At 50.1% G+C, this 17908-nt stretch overlaps 1 protein-coding gene across 1 annotated transcript; it reads right to left on the bottom strand.

Moving 5' to 3' along the window:
* Positions 1-16449: 16449 nt before the first annotated feature.
* On the bottom strand, positions 16450-17381 carry CUNH11orf86 (chromosome unknown C11orf86 homolog). Its single transcript, XM_027090292.1, has 2 exons — positions 17112-17381; positions 16450-16548 (listed from the first exon to the last, which is right to left on the bottom strand). Exons 1-2 carry the CDS (start codon positions 17379-17381, stop codon positions 16450-16452), a joined length of 369 nt encoding a protein of 122 aa, XP_026946093.1.
* Positions 17382-17908: the final 527 nt, after the last annotated feature.

Below are 17908 nucleotides of genomic sequence, written 5' to 3'. Positions count from 1 at the left end.
ACTACTGTGCATATACCCAAAGAAAATGATAATTCAAAAAGACACATGTGCCCCAGTGTTCATTGCAGCACTATTTACAATAGCCAGGTTATGGAAGCAACCTAAATGCCCATCGACAGACAAATGAATAAAGATGTGGCACATATATACAATGGAATATTACTCAGCCATAAAAAGGAATGAAATTGGGTCATTTGTTGAGACATGGATGGATCTAGAGACTGTCATACATAGTGAAGTAAGTCAGAAAGAGAAAAACGAATATCATATATTAACGCATGTATGTGGAACCTAGGAAAATGGTACAGATGAACCGGTTTGCAGGGCAGAAGTTGAGACACAGATGTAGAGAACAAACGTATGGACACCAAGGGGGAAGCCACGGGGGGTTGGAAATGGTGGTGTTGTGAATTGGGTGATTGGGATTGACATGTATACAATGATGTGTATAAAATTGATGACTAATAAGAACCTGCTGTATAAAAAAATAAACTAAAATTCAAAAATTAAAATAAAAAGAAAAAAGAAAGAAAGGAATGAAGGAAGGAAGGGAGAAAGAAAGAGAGAAAGAAGAGAGAAAGAAAGAAAGGACTTCCCTGGTGGCGCAGTGGTTAAGAATCCACCTGCCAATGCAGGGGACACAGGTTTGGGCCCCAGTCCAACATGCTGCAGAGCAACTGCAGAGCAGTTGATCCCACATGCTGCAGAGCAACTAAGCCCATGTGCCACAACTACTGAAGCCCACACACCTAGAGCCCGTGCTCCACAAAAAGAGAAGCCACCACAATGAGAAACCCACGCACTGCAACAAAGAGTAGCTCCCACTCTCTACAGCTAGAGAAAGCCCGCATGCAGCGATGAAGACCCAACGCAACCAAAAATAAATAAAATAGAATAAATAAATTAAAAGATCTCCTTGTTAAAAAAAAAAACTTTATGAAAGAAAGAAAGAAAGAAACAAAGAAAGAAAAGAAAAGAAAGAAGAAATGTGGCCAAGAACAAACACCAGCAGGTGGCAGAGTTGGGATTCAAACAAATGAGTAACAAGTGGTAATAATAATAAGTAATGAGTTGATGAATGAATAGATGAATAAAAGGACTGAAAGGAGGAGAAAAATCAAATAAAGAGGGATGTCCTCAGGATTGGGGAGGAAGTGCTCCCCCTCACATGTGAAGAGAAGCCTTTGATCCAAATCTTTTAATAAAGAAATATATTCTTCCTTCTCCTGCTCCCTCTTATTACTGCCTCCCACTCAGGAACTGAGAACTGGCATGTAAAAATAGCAAACCTGAAGGAGTGTGAAGGAAGTGCTCAGCAAAGCACCCCACCAGGAACTCCACTCTCCTACCGTGTCATCCACTCCTGATTTCTTGCTCATCCTTCAGGGCCCAGCTTATTTCCCTCTCCTCTGTGAAGCCTTTGCCAACCCCCAGCAAGTAACAGAAACCCAAGGAAACTAGCTGAAGCAAAAGAGGGGGATTTATCAAAAAGATCCAGTGTTTCAAGCCATCCCAGGACATCAATGCAGCCAGATGTCCATGAAGGACAAGGATCAGGGACGGAGAGACTATCAGGAGCCCTAATGGCTCCCCGCCTGTGGCTCAGCTTCCTTCTTCCTTTTGTGCGGTCCCCCGTTACGGGGGAGAACAGCCTCCCACACCCACGCAGTTAACATCATCTTTAGAATTTCAATCTGTGCCACATTCTTAGGGAAGAGCTCTGATTGGCTGGTGTGGATCAGGTGATCAGCCCTGCTCCAATCCCCTTGGTCAGGAGTGCTGTCACGTGGTACAAATATGACGGCTGGAGGCCTGCCCTCAGAGAGTGAGGGGAGAAGCAAGGCACTCGGAAGGTGTCTCTGCTGCCTGCTCATTCATCACCCTCACTCTTCCTGCAGAATTAATCTCCTCTGTGCTTACTGTTCTTCCTTCACAATTCCATTCAAGCTCTGATCGCGTTCTTCGACTTGCTGTCTGAATTGAATTGGTGCGTGTGTGCCTATCCTTGTGCACAAGCCCACAGGAGAGCTCCAGCTTGCAGAATAGACTGACCCTCGACCCCTGTGTTACTTTAAGGCCTCCATCCTGAACCTCTCCTGAAGGCCAGCTTCATGGGTGTACAGCCTGCGCGTGGTTTAATGCTCTGCTTTTGCCCTCTTGAAATTCTCAGTAATTTTTGAATAAAGAGTCCAGCATTTTCATTTTGCACAGGGCCCTGAAAATTATGTAGCTGGTCCTGCCTCTCTCCTAGCCCCACCTCGAGCTCTTCCTCCCAACCTAAGTCTCCTTGGGCTGTCATAATAAAATACCACAGGCCGGGTGGCTTAAACAACAGAAATTGATTTTGTCATATGTCTGGAGGTTAGAAGTTCAAATCAAAGTACTGGCAGAGTTGGTTTCTGGTGAGATCCCTCTTTCTGGCTTGTAGAGGGCTGCCTTCTTGCTGTGTCCTTAATGGCCTTTTCCCTCTGTGTGCCTGTGGAGAGAGAGTGCATTCTGGTGTCTTCCTCTTCTTATAAGGTTGCCAGCGGATCTGATTAGGGCCCATCCTAGTGACCTCATTTAACCTTAATTACCTCCCCAAAGGCCCTATCTCTAAATACAGTCACACTGGGGGGGGGAGGGGTGGCTTAGGGCTTTGACATATGACTTGTGGCGGTGGTGGGGGACACAATCCAGTCCATAACCCTGACCTCTTGGATCCTAGCCCCTTTGCTTGCACCCCAAGCACAGCCTCATGCCTGCTCCTCAGATTTTCCTGGTGACACTCTCCCTTGGAGTTGACCTCTAGTTTTCCTCCTTAGTGGTGGCCTACTTTGTCTTGGATTCCTCACCCTGGGCAGCACCCTGCCCTACCCAGTCTACTCCTGACCTTGTCTGTTACAGTCCTTTAGGGCCAGGGGACCCCCCCCCCCAACCCCAGGCCTGGAGGAGGGTGGGGCCAGTCTCCTCCATGGCACGGGAAGCACTCACACCCTTCAGGGACTTTGTCAGCGTCCTGGGTGGTGCTTTCTTGCTTGCCTAACTCATACTCCACCTTCAGAATTTGCCAAGAGCCCTCTCCTTCTTGTATGCCATTTCTGCCCACCTTCCACTACTCCCATGGCTGGGGTCTTATCTTACCCCATTAGCGTTCCCACAATACCACATGACAATGGCCAATTTCATACCTATTGGTTCTGCTGGTGCCTTTGTCATCATCTTCACCCTGGTGCCTCACACAGGGTTGGCACAGAGCAGGCACAATAAATGATGAGCCCCTATTGAAGGTGAGGTTTAGGCTTGTCACCTTTGATCCTTTTCCCCAGACCCTTTCTGTTTTTTTTTAATATTTATTTACTTATTTGGCTGTGCTGGGTCTTAGCTGCAGCTCACAGGATCTTCGTTGAGACATGTGGGATCTAGTTCCCTGACCAGGGATCAAACCCAGGCCCCCTGCATTGGGAGCACAGAGTCTTAGCCACTGGACCACCAGGGAAGTCCCTCCCCAGACCCTTTCTGACTGTACCCAGAAGGTGTGCAGGGAGTATCGTCTGCAGGGACAGAGAGGGAGTTGGCCACTTCTAGGCCAGATGAGAAAATAATCTGTTGGTTTCTTAATCATATGGCTTTTAAAAACTAGAGCCATCAAAGGCCTCAGATAACGTCACATACTTTGGTCCTTTTTACTTTCTATTTGCAGTCATGATAGCCCTTAGGAAATATATTCACTAAGTTTTTTAAAATTATGGAAGCCATACAGTTATATCCTCACTGTAGAAAAATCAAACAAACGGCTGTAGTCTAAGATTTGAAACACAAAAATTGGTTCAAAAAACTGCAACTCTTTCTAAATCTGTAATAAACATGATGACCCAAAACCTATGAGATGCGGCAAAAGCAGTTCTAAGAGGGAAATTTATAGCAATACAACCAAGAAACAAGAAAACAAGAAAAATACAGGAAACAAAAACTGTAAAGAAATACAAACACATGGAGTCTAAATCTGTAGTAACTGAGCTCAGCTCCCTAGCCCACAGTTCTGCTCAATAGCAGCAAAATCCCCAATATTTCCAATTTACCACTGGGCACTTTCCATTCACACTTACACTTATAAATCTTTGAGAAAGTTTTTCTTATATTTTTGACCTTGGCTAACAGTAGGAAATCCACTGCACTTTGAAACCCAGTGCAACATTTAATCAATAATCAGGAAGCAAAAGTTTCATAAAATAAAACTTAATTTGATACTCTCTGATATTTTCTATCCTGTCTCTATTTTCTAATCCATTCTGCGATGTTTTATTTGATTTTATTCTGTGTTGTCCACTCAGTGAATTTCAAGAACCACTGATGGGTCATAAGCAGTTTCTCTCCCTAACCCTTTCCCTCTGCTTCTAGTGTTACCTGAAAACTGGGTTTGCCTCTTGGTGGGTGTTGAGCCAAAAGACACAACCAAGCCAAAGATCAGGAGAAGGAAGGATTTACCACTTGCAGCACGTAATGAGAACACGGGGGATCTTTCCCAAAGTAGTGTTGCCCTGAAGAGCAAAATTGGGGAAGTTTTAAGCTAAGGTATATGCATATTCATGAAGGGGCTTGAGTGTCGTATGCATATTCATGAAAGGGCTTGAATAGAGAATTCAACACAGAATTGGGGCAAAGGTTGACAGAGTCCAAGCTTCAGTGGATTGTTGAAAGATCAACATCTTCATTCCTTAGGTTCCAACCAGTTTGGTGTCTGGGGTCTTAGCATGTAGTTCTTGTAGAACAACTCAGAGATGTCCATTGTCCTTGAAACACTGGATCTTTTTGATAAATCCCCCTCTTTTTTTTTTTTTTTTTTGTGGCGATATGTGGGCCTCTCACTGTTGTGGCCTCTCCCATTGCGGAGCATAGGCTCCAGACGCGCAGGCTCAGCGGCCATGGCTCACGGGCCCAGCTGCTCCGCGGCATGTGGGATCCTCCCAGACCGGGGCACGAACCCGTGTCCCCTGCATCGGCAGGCAGACTCTCAACCACTTCGCCACCAGGGAAGCCCAAATCCCCCTCTTTTGCTTCAGCTAGTTTCCTTGGGTTTCTGTTACTTGCTGGGAGTTGGCAAAGGCTTCACAGAGGAGGGGGAAATAAACTGGGCCCTGAAGGATGAGCAAGAAATCGGGAGTGGATGACACGGTAGGAGAGTAGAGTTCCTGGTGGGGTGCTTTGCTGAGCACTTCCTTCACACTCCTTCAGGTTTGCTAGTTTTACATGAGAGGATACATGTGTATCAGGTTGTTCTTTTTTTTTTAAATTAAATTCTAGTTAATTTATAATGTTCTGTTAATTTCTGCTGTACAGCAAAGTGATTCAGTTATACATACATATACACGGAAACCCCCTGACTCTTTCCACTGAGGAAAACTTTTTGTTCTGAGTGCTCCAAGGCCTGCAGCACTTTATTTCTCAACAAACCTCTTCTTCCTCAGAAAGCCCCACAATAGAAAGCTCCTATGGGGAGAAACTTGTTTTGTTTCTGTTCTGAATTTTGAAAAGTCTAATTTGAAACCCAAAGCTGAGCAATGACTTCTTTGTTCCCCCGCATTCGCCCTCCCAGGAACCGGTGGTGGTGGTGGTGTGGCTGGAGGGAAGGGTAAAATGAAAGAAAAAACAGTAACAACTGCAGAATCAAAATAATACTCTTCTACACAGATGGAGTGAAAACCCCCCGCTCCCCTTCCCCACGCTGCCCTCTGAAAGTAAGCACCTCTATCAGGTGTTTGTTTATACATTCCTGTATACATATATGCACACAACTTTGTGTGTGTACATATATATTCTGCTGTTATTTTTCTCATTTAGAACCAGCCTGCCTGGATTCAAATCCTTGCTCTGCTATTTACTACGTGTGCAACCTTGGGAAAATTACTTAACCTCTCTGTGATTCAATTTTCTCAACTGTAAAATGGGAACAACAATAGTGATTAACCCAGAGTAGCGAAGATTACATTTATTTTATTATTATTATTTTTAAATTTATTAATTTATTTATTTTTGGCTGCATTGGGTCTTCGTTGCTGCGCACGGGCTTTCTCTAGTTGTGGCAAGCGGGGGCTCAGTAGTTGTGGTGCCTGGGTTTAGTTGCTCCACGGCATGTGGGATCTTCCCGGGCCAGGGCTCGAACCCGTGTCGCCTGCATTGGCAGGTGGATTCTTAACCACCGTGCCACCAGGGAATCCCGAAGATTACATTTAGAGAGAGGCTAGCACATGATGAGCTATACAGTGTTAGCACTGTGATTTATTGCAGAATATTCCATTGTGTGGGTACATCATCGTCTCCTATTGAAAGACCAAGGTTGTTTTCAGGTTTCATTATTGCAAATAACGTTGCAATGAACACACTGGGCATGTGTATTTTTCTTTTAAAAGTTACAGCCCAATTGCCTCCTCCAATGATTGTATCAATTTATACTCCTGCCGACACTACCTATTTTTCCTACACTGTCATCAATACTGGACACCATCAGTTTGTTAGGTGAGAGGATGATGTGGTATTTAGCAGGCTTCTCCACTGTCAGCTTACTTTTTATTCCCCCATCCCTTGGCTGTGAACTGTGTTTATGGTGCCTATGGTTATATAGTGAGCACTCCTGGAACACTTAGCCTGTGCTAAGAGCTTCTGCGGGTTGTCTCCCCAATTTCTGAGGACAGCCTGTAATGTTGGTTCCCCTTACTGTCTCCATTTCATAGATCAGAAAGCAGAATCCTCCCGCGATGAGCCACACCAGAGCTAGCAAGTGGCAGAGTAAGGACTCCTTCCTGGTCTATCTGACCCTGCATGTAACTGCTTAGATGTAGAAACTGAGGTCCAGAAAAGGGACGTTTCTCTGAGTGCACCCAGCATGTCCGTGGCTCTGCCCAGGCCCTTGCACGGCCAAGCCACCTCTGACCCCACCAAGTCGGCAGCTGTTTCTCACCCACCATGGCCTTCCCTGGCCCCAGCCCCGCCCCAAGCTGCCCACTCCAGACCCTCCTCCAGTTTGTGCTCTTTGGCCACTGTGGCTTCTAGCATGCCCGGGGAAGGGACCCAGACTTCCCAGTAAATAAACACCGCCCACAGATTTCCAAATATACAGATAAGTGTTCCCTCCCACCTCGGCCAGGACTGGCTGGAACTCCACACATTCGGCCCTTCTTCTGCTCCTCCTGGTGCCGGGTTCTGTGTCTGAGTCCTCAGTGGAACAGCACGTGTCCTCCACTGTATGGGGGAGGGGAAACCTGCACCGCGGGGCATCACTGTCATCAACAGCAGCAGAGTAACTAACAGCCATATCCTGGTTTGGATACGCTTTTCCAGTGTTCACATTTTACGAAACAATTGTGAACAGAGTCTCCCCAGACAACTTGGACAGCAGTGTCTTTGTCACCAGAAAGAGCCCTTTTGGGAGTCATCTAATAGGGCTGTCACCAGCACCCCACACCCCAGCCTCACATCCAGGGGGGTGAATCAGGGTCCAGAGCTGTTCAGGTATGTTAGCCATCTCCACGTGGTCACCACTTACAGAGAGGGTTGCTTTTCAAAAATTTGATTAGGAAGAATTTTGAACATATATAAAATTAGGCAGAAAGCCCACCCTCACCCTGTCCCCATCACCCAGCTTTTACAGTTATCAGCTCAGGACTGATCTTGCTTCATCTTCATTCCTGCCTGTTTCTCTCACCTTTAAAACAAATACTGTATCATTTCATCCACAAAAGGTAAGAGTAGGGCTTCCCTGGTGGCGCAGTGGTTGAGAGTCTGCCTGCCGATGCAGGGGACACAGGTTCGTGCCCTGGTCCGGGAAAATCCCACATGCCGCGGAGCGGCTGGGTCCGTGAGCCATGGCCGCTGAGCGTGCACGTCCGGAGCTTGTGCTCCACAACGGGAGAGGCCACAACAGTGAGAGGCCCGCGTACCGCAAAAAAAAAAGGTAAGGGTAATCTAAAAGACGAAGAGTCTTTTATTAATATAACTATAATAACATTTTCACCCCTAAGAAAGGAATAGATCTCTCATATCATCCAAAATCTGGTCAATATTCAAAGTTCCAGATACTTCATAAATCTTTTCTTTTTTTTATAGTTTGAATTAGTATCTAAATAGGGTTAATACACTGTGATTGGTTAATATGTCAGGTTTCTTTTACTCTGGAATTTCCCCCTCCATCCCTCTCTTTTTCTTTTTCTTTGCAATTTATTTTGTTGAAAAAACCTTGGCTGTTTTATCTGTAGGGATCACTGCAGTCTAGAATTTGCTGATTGCAGCCCCATGGTGTAGTTCAGCATGATTCTCCATCCCCAGGGGTTCTTATAAATTGGGAGTTGCATCTAGAACTGCATCTGATAAATGCAGGCTTGACTTTTTTGGGCAAGAATATTTCATAAGTGGTACTGTTTCTCCTGTCTGGAGGCATATACTGTCTGGTTGCTTCTCCTTTTATGATGCTATCATGTCGCTTTAGTTTTTTAAAGCTCTTATTTCGAAAAAAACTTCAAACCTACGGAAAGTCGCAAGGATAGTGCAATGAACTCTCATTGATTTACCAGTTTTTGCCACATTCGCTTTATCATTCATGCTCTTTTCATATATAGATATATTTTTCTAAGTCATTTGAGAATGGGTTTCAAGCATCAAGCCCCTTCACTCTTAAATATTTCAGGGTGAACCTGCTAAGAACTCTTTTCCATAAGCATCTAAAAGAAAAACCATTCTTCTATTTTCACAGTACTTCTGACACAATGTGTGGGGTTTTCCCTCACACTAAACAATTCTCCAGCTCTTCAGACATCAAGTTGGCATCCTACAATTCAGTTCTGACATTAACTTCCCAGAGTTAGCATAAACCCCACAGGTTAAGGGCTCAGTCCCACAAGACTGCTCCCACTTTGGACACCAGTCATAAGTTGCCGGTTGTCACCTGTGCTTTTGGTCAACCAGCTATAAATTAGGGGTTCCCAGACCCTCGCCTCAAGTTTGATAATTTGCTAGAAAGAACTCAGGGAAATATTTATGTTTACCAGTTTATTATAAAGGATGCAGATGAATAGCCAACTGGAAGAGATGCATAGGGCAAAGTATACAGAAGGGCCGGAAGCTTCCACGCCCTCTCTGGGAGTGTCACCGTCCTAGCACCTCGATGTGTTCACCAACCCAGAAATTCTCTGAACCCCATTGTTCAGGGTTTTTGTGAAGGTTCCATTAAGTAGGCATGCCTGATTAAATCACTGGCCTTTGGTGATGGAACTCAATCTCCAGCCCCTCTCGACTCCCCAGATATCAGGAAGTGGGGCTGAAAGTTCCAACCCTCTAATCACCTGATTGGTTCCTCTGGCAACCAGTCCCCATCCTCCCAGCATCCCCTTATTAGCATAAACTCAGGTATGGTTGAAAGGGGCTTATTGCAAATAATGAAAGATGCTCCTATCACCTCTATCACTCAGGAAATTCCAAGAGTTTTAGGAGCTCTGTGCCAGGAACTAGGGACAGAGTCCAAATATATATTTCTTATGCCACACTATCAAATTCAGGAAATGTTACAGTGATGACATTCTATTATCCAATATCTAGATCATAGTCAAAATTTGCCAATTATCTTGTGTTGCTTTGTGTGTGTGTGTGTGTGTGTGTGTGTGTGTGTGTGTGTGTGTGTGTTGCTTTTTAAAATGACTTTAAAGGACTTATTTCCGGGAATTCCCTGGCAATCCAATAGTTAGGACTCTGCACTTTCACTGCCGAGGGCCCGGGTTCAATCCCTGATCAAAGAGACTTATTTCCAAATGTCTAATCCTTGCAGCCATGGAATCGTATCCTCAGAAATAATTTATAAATCTATATTAAATTTATTTTTATTTCATTTTTATTATCAAAGCAATAAATGTACTTCATTTAAAACATAAAACAGTCTAGGGACTTCCCTGGTGGTGCAGTGGTTAAGAATCCGCCTGCCAATGCAAGGGACACGGGTTCAATCCCTGGTCCAGGAAGATCTCACATGCCGCGTAGCAACTAAGCCCTCGCGCCACAACTACTGAGCCCGCATGCCACAACTACTGAAGCTCGCGTGCCTAGAGCCCATGCTCCGCAACAAGAGAGGCCACCGCAATGAGAAGCCCGCGCACCACAATGAAGAGTAGCCCCCGCTCGCCGCAACTAGAGAAAGCCCACGCAGCAACGAAGACCGAACACAGCCAAAAATAAATAAAATTTTAAAAATAAATAAATAAAATGGTCTAAACTTATGAAGAAAACTAACATTCCTTTGCTTTCTCCCACTTCATCCCCATGGCAGCCCCCACCCCCACCCCCCGTGGCTTCAGCCCAGAGGTGTTTCCTCTGGGATTTACCTCCGTGTTCCTAGATAATACGCTTTCATTGCATTTCTTGGTTTTTCAAATGTAGACGTTATCTGTTGGCTTCTACTATGAAAGATCACGATGTAGCCCTCCTTGATCACCCCTCATCCACCCTCCCAATATAGTTATTAATACCTCATGAGCTCTGGTTAGATATTCATTGGTTACATTGTTTTGACTGTGTAAATACTGTTCACAGCTGAGCCACTCCCTCCCCACACCCCCGACCCTGAGACTCTCACTTGTAACGTGGGAACACAGTGGGTCTGCTCCCTTCACAGTGGGCACCCCCATCCTCCGTGCTGGAGTGGTCACAGGGAATCTCTCTAAGCTACCTCTCCCTCCTCTACTGAGAAGCCTGTCACGGCTCCCTGGCGGTCCTTGGGTGACGTGCCGTCCCGGCTCCTTTGAGCCCTGTCCCTTGTCTATCTGTCTGTCCTCACCTCCCCCACTCCCATTTTTTCCCCAGCAAAACTGAGTTATGCCTTGATCTCCAAACGCTCTAGCTGGTCCACGTCTCCATGTCCCATACGTGCCACTCCCTCCGCCTGGCACGCCCTCCCCAGCCCTTCCACGGGGTGAACCACACTCAGCTCTGCTGTCCGCTCCTCAGGAAGCCTTCTGTGATGCCCACCTTCCAAGAGCTAAGCTTGCCCTTCTCTGGGCACTTCCGCTCCCTAGCCAGCTCTGGAGTACTGGATCATCAACAGGGCTGTCACCCCAAGGGGCCTGGAGGGCTACGCATGTCGTCCTTTCTGAAGTTCTCAACGGAGCAGGGTTCTGACTGTGACTTGCTGAGCGTTGGTTGAATTGACTGCTTGTGCCTGGAGCTCAGAGAAGGGAGACAGGGCCTGGCAGTCGGTAGGGGCAGGGAGGGTTCAGTGACAGCCACGGTAGGGGGTGGGGTAGGGTGAGGAGAGAGGCCTTCCTCCCACGCCCATTCCAGCATTGGCACTAAAAGAGACCACCCCCTTGGAGGCCCCAGGGCAGCCGTCTGGTCTGCGGCTGGGCCCACTTTCCTGGATCCTGACGCCTGCGACCCTGCCAAGGTCCAGCTCGGCCAAGGTGAGCTGAGGACATGGCAGGCTCTGAGGGCCAGGTTTCCCGAGGCTGTCATTGATAGGGCGCTTCCGTGGGCCGGCCCTGGACTCAGCGCATGCGTGCTTTGGCCCATCTCATCCCTAAGACACCTAGAGCCAGGTGCTATTATTAACACCCCCATTTCCCAGAGAAAGACTGCTGAGGCTCAGAGAAGGGTCATGCAGGGAGAACGTCCTGGAACTGACTACTGAGATCCCAGGGCTAAATGTTCTTAGTGCTTTCCATGCATTAACTTGGGTGAGGAGGGACCGTTATTATTTCGATTGAACAGGTGAGGAAACCAAAGCACAGAGAGGTTAAGCAACTTGTCCAAGGTCACCCAGCAAGTAAGTGGCAGAACCCGGGCATTCGGCCACAGAGTTTTTTTTTTTTTTTTTTTTTTTTTTTTGCGGTACGCGGGTCTCTCACTGTTGTGGCCCCTCCCGTTGCGGAGCACAGGCTCCGGACGCGCAGGCTCAGCGGCCATGGCTCAGGGGCCCAGCCGCTCCGCGGCATGTGGGATCTTCCCGGACCGGGGCACGAACCCATGTCCCCTGCAGCGGCAGGCGGACTCTCAACCACTGCGCCACCAGGGAAGCCCTCGGCCACAGAGTTTTACTCCCTTTGCTCTCAGCCTGATCTTGAGGGTGATGGGGGTGGGGGGCGATGTGGTGCTCCCGGTCAGGACACAGCACACCTCAGGTTGCAAAGACATTGCACACCTGCCACCTCACCTGCCTTTCAGTCCAGAGAATTCACAGAGATCACGGCCCCCATTTTGCAGAGGAGAAAATGAAAACCGGAGGAGGGTAACGACTGGCACAAGGTCACACAGTAAGTTAGCTGCTGGATAGGGGCTTGGGTCCCAGGTTTGATACCCAGGCCTGGGCCGGCCCTGGCCCCCTGACTGGCTGGACTCACTGAGTTTGGTGACCCTGAGGAAGGGGGTTATCAGGGGGTTACAGGGCAGGTGAGCAGAGAGTTCTGAGCGGGGAGGCAGGAGCTCTGGAGGGGAGCCCAAGCCTTGCCTCCTGCTTGCCGTGGGAACCTCAATTTCCTCATCTGTAACATAAATGGCCTGCATCTGTTGGACCCTGAGGGCCCTTCCAGCCTGAATTCATAAGGTGCCTGGGGACACAGTGTTTCCTGCTCGCCCCGTTGCTTTCCCCATTGGTGCAGCCGAGCAGCCCCATTTCCCCTGCAGGATATTTTTTTCCACCTGTTCGCAGCCTCTTCCCATCTGGCATGGCTGCAGGCCTCAGGAAGCTGGGGAAGATGTCCAGCCAAGCCCAGAGCGTCACACTGGTTTGGGAATCAGCACCTACTGTTCAATCTGCCTCACCACGCTGCCCAGTGAGCACTTACTCGTTCTGTTTTGTAGCAGAGCAGCCTGTCATCTGTCTGTCTGTCTGTCTGTGACCCTCTCCAGCAGGACTGTGAGCTCGATGAGGGCAGAGGTCACATCGAGAGATCAGAGCTTGATAAGCAGTGAGCCTCCCATTTCTGGAAGCATGCACAGAGAGGCTGCGTGTGGCCGGGATGTGGAGCGGGACAGAGAATGGAGCTGGGGGTGGGGGTGAAGGGAATCAGGCCCTCCAGCTCCGGGCTCTGAGACCCCCAGGAGCAGTCCTTGAGACCCCACAGCCCGGGAGAGGACTGGGGGGCTCTGTCCTCTGTGGGCAGTGGAAAGAGAACACAGAGGCATGAAACTGACTCATCAAGGATGTCTTTATAGGAACTGTGGCAGACACTGGCCTGAGGGTGGATAGACTCAGAGCCTCCAGGGCTTTTGCTCCGTAGGAGTCCCCTCTGTGCTTGGGCCACCCTGACCGCCAACGTCGGGAGGCCTCGGTGGGGAGCCACATCCCCCCACAAGTGTCCACGCTATCAGCCATGTCCTCTGGGGTCTGATGGGCTGCCACACCATGAGAGTGACGTCTTCCGTGCTGACGAAACCAGGATGGGCAAAGCTTGAAGAGTGCACTTGGGGGAGGGGGATCGCTTGCTGAGCCAGGGGCATCTGCTGCACTCTCGCCCACTCGAATGGTCTGCACCTCCAGATGCACCTCGTTCCCTCTGGCCTCAAGGCCTCTGCCCAGGCCCCTCCCTCACCTGAAACACTCATCCCCTCCCCTGGCCAGGCTAACTCCTACTCATCCTTGAGGTCTCTGTTTCAGTAATTCAACAACTGCTTCCTGGGCACCTACGATGAGGCAGAATAGTGAATAGTGAATAGTGAATAGTGAATAGTGAAAGTGAATAGTGAATAGTCCTGCCCGAGTTTCCACACGATGCTGATGTGGGATGAGTTGCCATAGGCTTGTGGCTATAACGAGTAGCCCCCAAGTCAATGGCTTAACCCAATGAAGGTCTATTTTGCACCCATATCACAGTCTAAATGGGTGGCAGGGGGGCTCTGCTCCAGTGCCACTGCCATCCCCTAGCCTTGGATAGGGTCCCCTTGGACCCTCTGCATCGGGCCAGCTGGTGAGGGAAGAGGGGGAGCATGGAGGGCTGGGCAGGGAGGCTTCACGCCTTGGCCTGGGGCAGCAGGCATGCCACTTCCACCCACTTTCTCCTGGTGCGAGCTTGGCCGCAAACACACTGTCTGAATGTCCTGGGGCTGCTGTAACAATTCCCGAAACTTGGTAGCTTGAAACAACAGAAATGTATTCTCTCATGGTTCCGGAGGCCAGAAGCCTGAAATCAAGGTGCTGGCAGGGCGGTGCTCCCTCTGCAGCTTCCAGGGGAGGGTCCTTCCTTCCTCTCCTGGCTTCTAGGTGCTGTCAGCAATCCTTAGCATCCTGGGCTTACGGCCGCATCACTCCAATCTCTGGCTCTGACTTCACATCGCCTTCTCCTCTGTGTCTTTCCCTTTTTGTGTCCCTCTTATCAGGATACTTGTTATTGGGTTTAGCCCCCTGGTAATCCAAGGTGATTTTCTCATCTCAAGATCCTTAATAATCATATCTTGCAAAGACTTTTTTCCAAATAAGGTAAAATTCATAGGTTCTGGGGATTAGAACATGGACCTATCTGTTTGGGTGCCACCTTCCAACACTAGCAGAATCACCTGGACTCCTTTACACAGCAGCCAGCTTCCAGGCGGGCAGAAACAGAAGCTATTGGTACAAAGTCTCTTAAGGCCGAGGCCCAGAAGTCCCAGAACATTATTTCTACTGCATTCTATTGGTCAAAGCAGGTTTCAGGGCTTACCCAGATTCAAGGGCAAGTAGAATACATAGAATACCCCTCCTGTTGGCAGATGTGGCAACAATGCCAAAGGGCACGCGTCATGGGAGGGATGGCGGCTGCTGTCTTTGGAAACAAGCTCACAGAGTGTGTGTGTGTGTTTTGGCGAAGGCCTCTGCTAGAGGCCCCGGAAATGTGCTCCCTGATGATGGTGTTGCTGACGAGGCTGAGGTAGGAAAGGCTCCACCCGAGTGGAGCTCAGCCATCAACTAGCTGACCCTGGGCCAGTCCCTCATTCACTCAACAACTACCTACTATGTGCCAGGCCCCGAGCGAGGCACTGGGGTCCCAGTGGTGAGCAAGCCAGGTCCCTGTGGAACTGGCCATCCTGTGGATGACAAAAGCTTATAACTGGACACACTTGTCACAGAGTGTGACAAGTAGAAGGAGACCAGCAAGGAGATGAGCTGGAGAATCCCTGGGGACAAAAGAGGCCAGGATGAGCCTGGAGGGCAGAGACCCAGAGGATGACCCCTCCTGGGCCTCAGTTTCCTGCTCTGGACATCAAGAGGGTTTGTCAGAGCCATGGACTCAAACTAGGTTCCCTGGAGTCCTAGCATCTCCCAGAGGCACCGCAGGGGCTACTGCAGGGGCTACTGCAGAGGGGGCTGAGCAGGGGGCATCTAAAGTTTGTGACTAATTGGGTTGGAAGCTTCCAGGGATCTCCCACAGTCTAGGTGCCAAGCCAGACGTCCTGGTCTTGTCCTGGTCTCATCCCGGTGACTGTCTGGGACAAAATTTTCCCAGGACCCCTCCTGTTCCTGAATGGCTCTGCCAGGGTCCTGGGCTCTGGGGAAATAGGGAACCTCCCCTTTGTCTATTGGGCCCTCAGGTCCCCCTACCACCCCAGAACAGACCCTCCACCAGGATGCTTGCAGCTGCTCCCTTACCTTTGACCTTGGATCTGCTTGAGCTGGGAGAGCCCCAGGGACCCCATATGAGGTGCCAGTGTCTCTCAAAGAGCTCAGGCTCTTTGGGGTCCCACCCTCCCCTCTGTGTGGCCCTGGGTGGGCCCCTTGCCCTCTCTGATCCTCTGGGTAAGTCCTGCCTCATGAGGGTGAGCACAAAGGCAAGGAGCTGGTGAGATCCAGGCCCTCTGACGCTGGCTTGAGATCAGCACAGGGAGAGCCAGAGAAGTGCCAGGAGATGCCCAGCCTCCTGGGGACCTACCCCTGGTGCTTCTGCCCCATGATCTGGGAAGCTCTGGACCCCACCTGCCCCCAGCGGGTTGGGAGACGACTGGGGGCGAGTTAGTCAGTAGGAAAACCATTTACTTCAGTTCAGCAACTTTTATTCCTGTGTTCAACGCAGTGTTGGGCATTGGGTAGGGGCATAGCCGGAGATGCCAAAGAGAATAATCCCCTCCCGCCTCTGGGCCTCAGTTTTTCTCGCACAGGGAGGGAAGGTTTCCTCTGTTTCCCTCATGGGGAGGCTGTGAGGACAGTGACAATACACGACAAGACATAGTCCTTACCCTGGAGATGGACTCACCCTCTGGGAGGGAGGCCCATGCCCTGCCCACCACTAGCAGCTGGCAAGAAGGGCGGCCGGGGCCCTGTGACCAGGTGATGCGCCAGAGGCTCTCAGCCACGGGTCTGGCTTCACTGAGCTCTGTCCTGGTGACAGAGGCCTCAACGGGCCACGTAAGGAAGGGGAACAGTCCACGCAGAGGAGGTCACTCCATTCACAGTCCAGAGGGCCACGAAGAGGTAGGTCATACCATCTCCTCCAGGTGCAGCGAGGACCCACACCGCTGCTAGCATCCTTAGCTGGTGGTGCCCAGCGAGGGCTGTGGGGAGGCCGACTGGCTCAGGGTCACGCTGGGGAAGCTGGTGACAAAGCTCTCCCACCTTCTCCTTATCTTCTGCAAGACAGGAGGGACCGAGATCAGGGCCCAGGTCTCTGGACTGGGTGGTGGGCTTCAGGTGCTGTTCCACCTACAGCCACGAGGTGGTGGTAGACCCCAGAGACAGAAGCATGGCTCACTAGCCACCCTTCCTCCTAGAGGAAGCCGGCAGCTCCCACCCAGGGGGGCCGGATCACCCCCTTTCCCGGGGGAGAGGGGAGCACAAGATGTAACCCTGGGGAAGTTGTACTGGCTGATCTCTTGCCTCCAGCAAAATCCACCCATCCAGCACGCTGACAGATTGATCATCTCGGAACAGCTCTGACCGTATCACCCACCTGCTCTAAAACCTTCCCTGACTCCCCAGTGCCTATGGGATAAATCCCAAAGGCCTTCAGGCCCCCCTGAAATACAGTTCTTGGATATCTCTCTCTCCAGCCCCTTCCCCAGACAGCTCTGTTATCTTTTTGATCTACAGCCCCATACATTTCTGCCTCTGAGCCTTTGCTGCCCTGGGTCCTGCTCCTGGGGACCTCCCCCTCCCCTCTAGCCCTCCTCCATCCACCAACCCTCAACCAAACCTGTTGATATTGCCTCAGCCACCACTGGCTGCCTTCTTGCTGGGCTTGGATCAGCTGCTCTGTGTCCCCCAGGCTCCCTGGCAGTTGCTCCTGCCCGGGGGCGTCCAGCCTTTCTGGGCCTCCGTCTGAGGACCTGGACTTCTCACGACCCTGTCTGAGGCTCAGCGCCCGGCGCAGTTGGCCTGCCAGGGGCCTCCCGCAGGGCTCCTGGAGCTTGCTATAGGAGGGCCGTGGTCCTCGCAAGGACTGGCTGCGTAGCCCTGTACCCATGGTTCTGGAGGCTGCTGGCACAGGACTGCTCCAGCCCCTTGGCGAGCCCCTGGCCTTCTGAGATGGCCTGGTGCCTCCACCCACCTGACAGGAGCTCACTTGGGGACAAAGGTTGGTGCTGCTGAGGTGGCCGTTGTAAACCAAAGGGCGGGTGGAGAGGCGGTGTTGTGGGTGACTCAGGGATGCTTGACCTCGGTGGCCTGCCCTCCTCTTCCTCCTCCAGGCAGCCTTCCCTGACCACCCCACCACAAAGATCTTGCCCTCCCCTGAACTCCTGTAGTCCTGGCTGTCCAGACTCATTTCGTTGACAGAACAGATGGCTCAACAGCAAAACAGAGACAGGCTTTTAAGAAATAGGACAGCTCCAACCTAGAACTGTCAAATTCACAGAGACAGAAGGGAGCATGGTGGTTGCCAGGGCCTGGGGGGAATGGCAAGTTGCTTAATGGCTATACAGTTTCAGTTTTGCAAGGTGAGAAACTTCTGGAGGTTGGTTGTACAACAATGTGAACGTATATAACGCTACT

Source organism: Aethalodelphis obliquidens, unplaced genomic scaffold, assembly GCF_003676395.1.
Source record: "Aethalodelphis obliquidens isolate GAN/ISIS:26980383/991018 unplaced genomic scaffold, ASM367639v1 scaffold69, whole genome shotgun sequence".
In the NCBI taxonomy this organism is placed as follows: domain Eukaryota; kingdom Metazoa; phylum Chordata; class Mammalia; order Artiodactyla; family Delphinidae; genus Aethalodelphis; species Aethalodelphis obliquidens.
The sequence above is the reverse complement of the archived record's forward strand: the minus strand, read 5'-3'. Positions and strand labels throughout refer to the sequence as shown.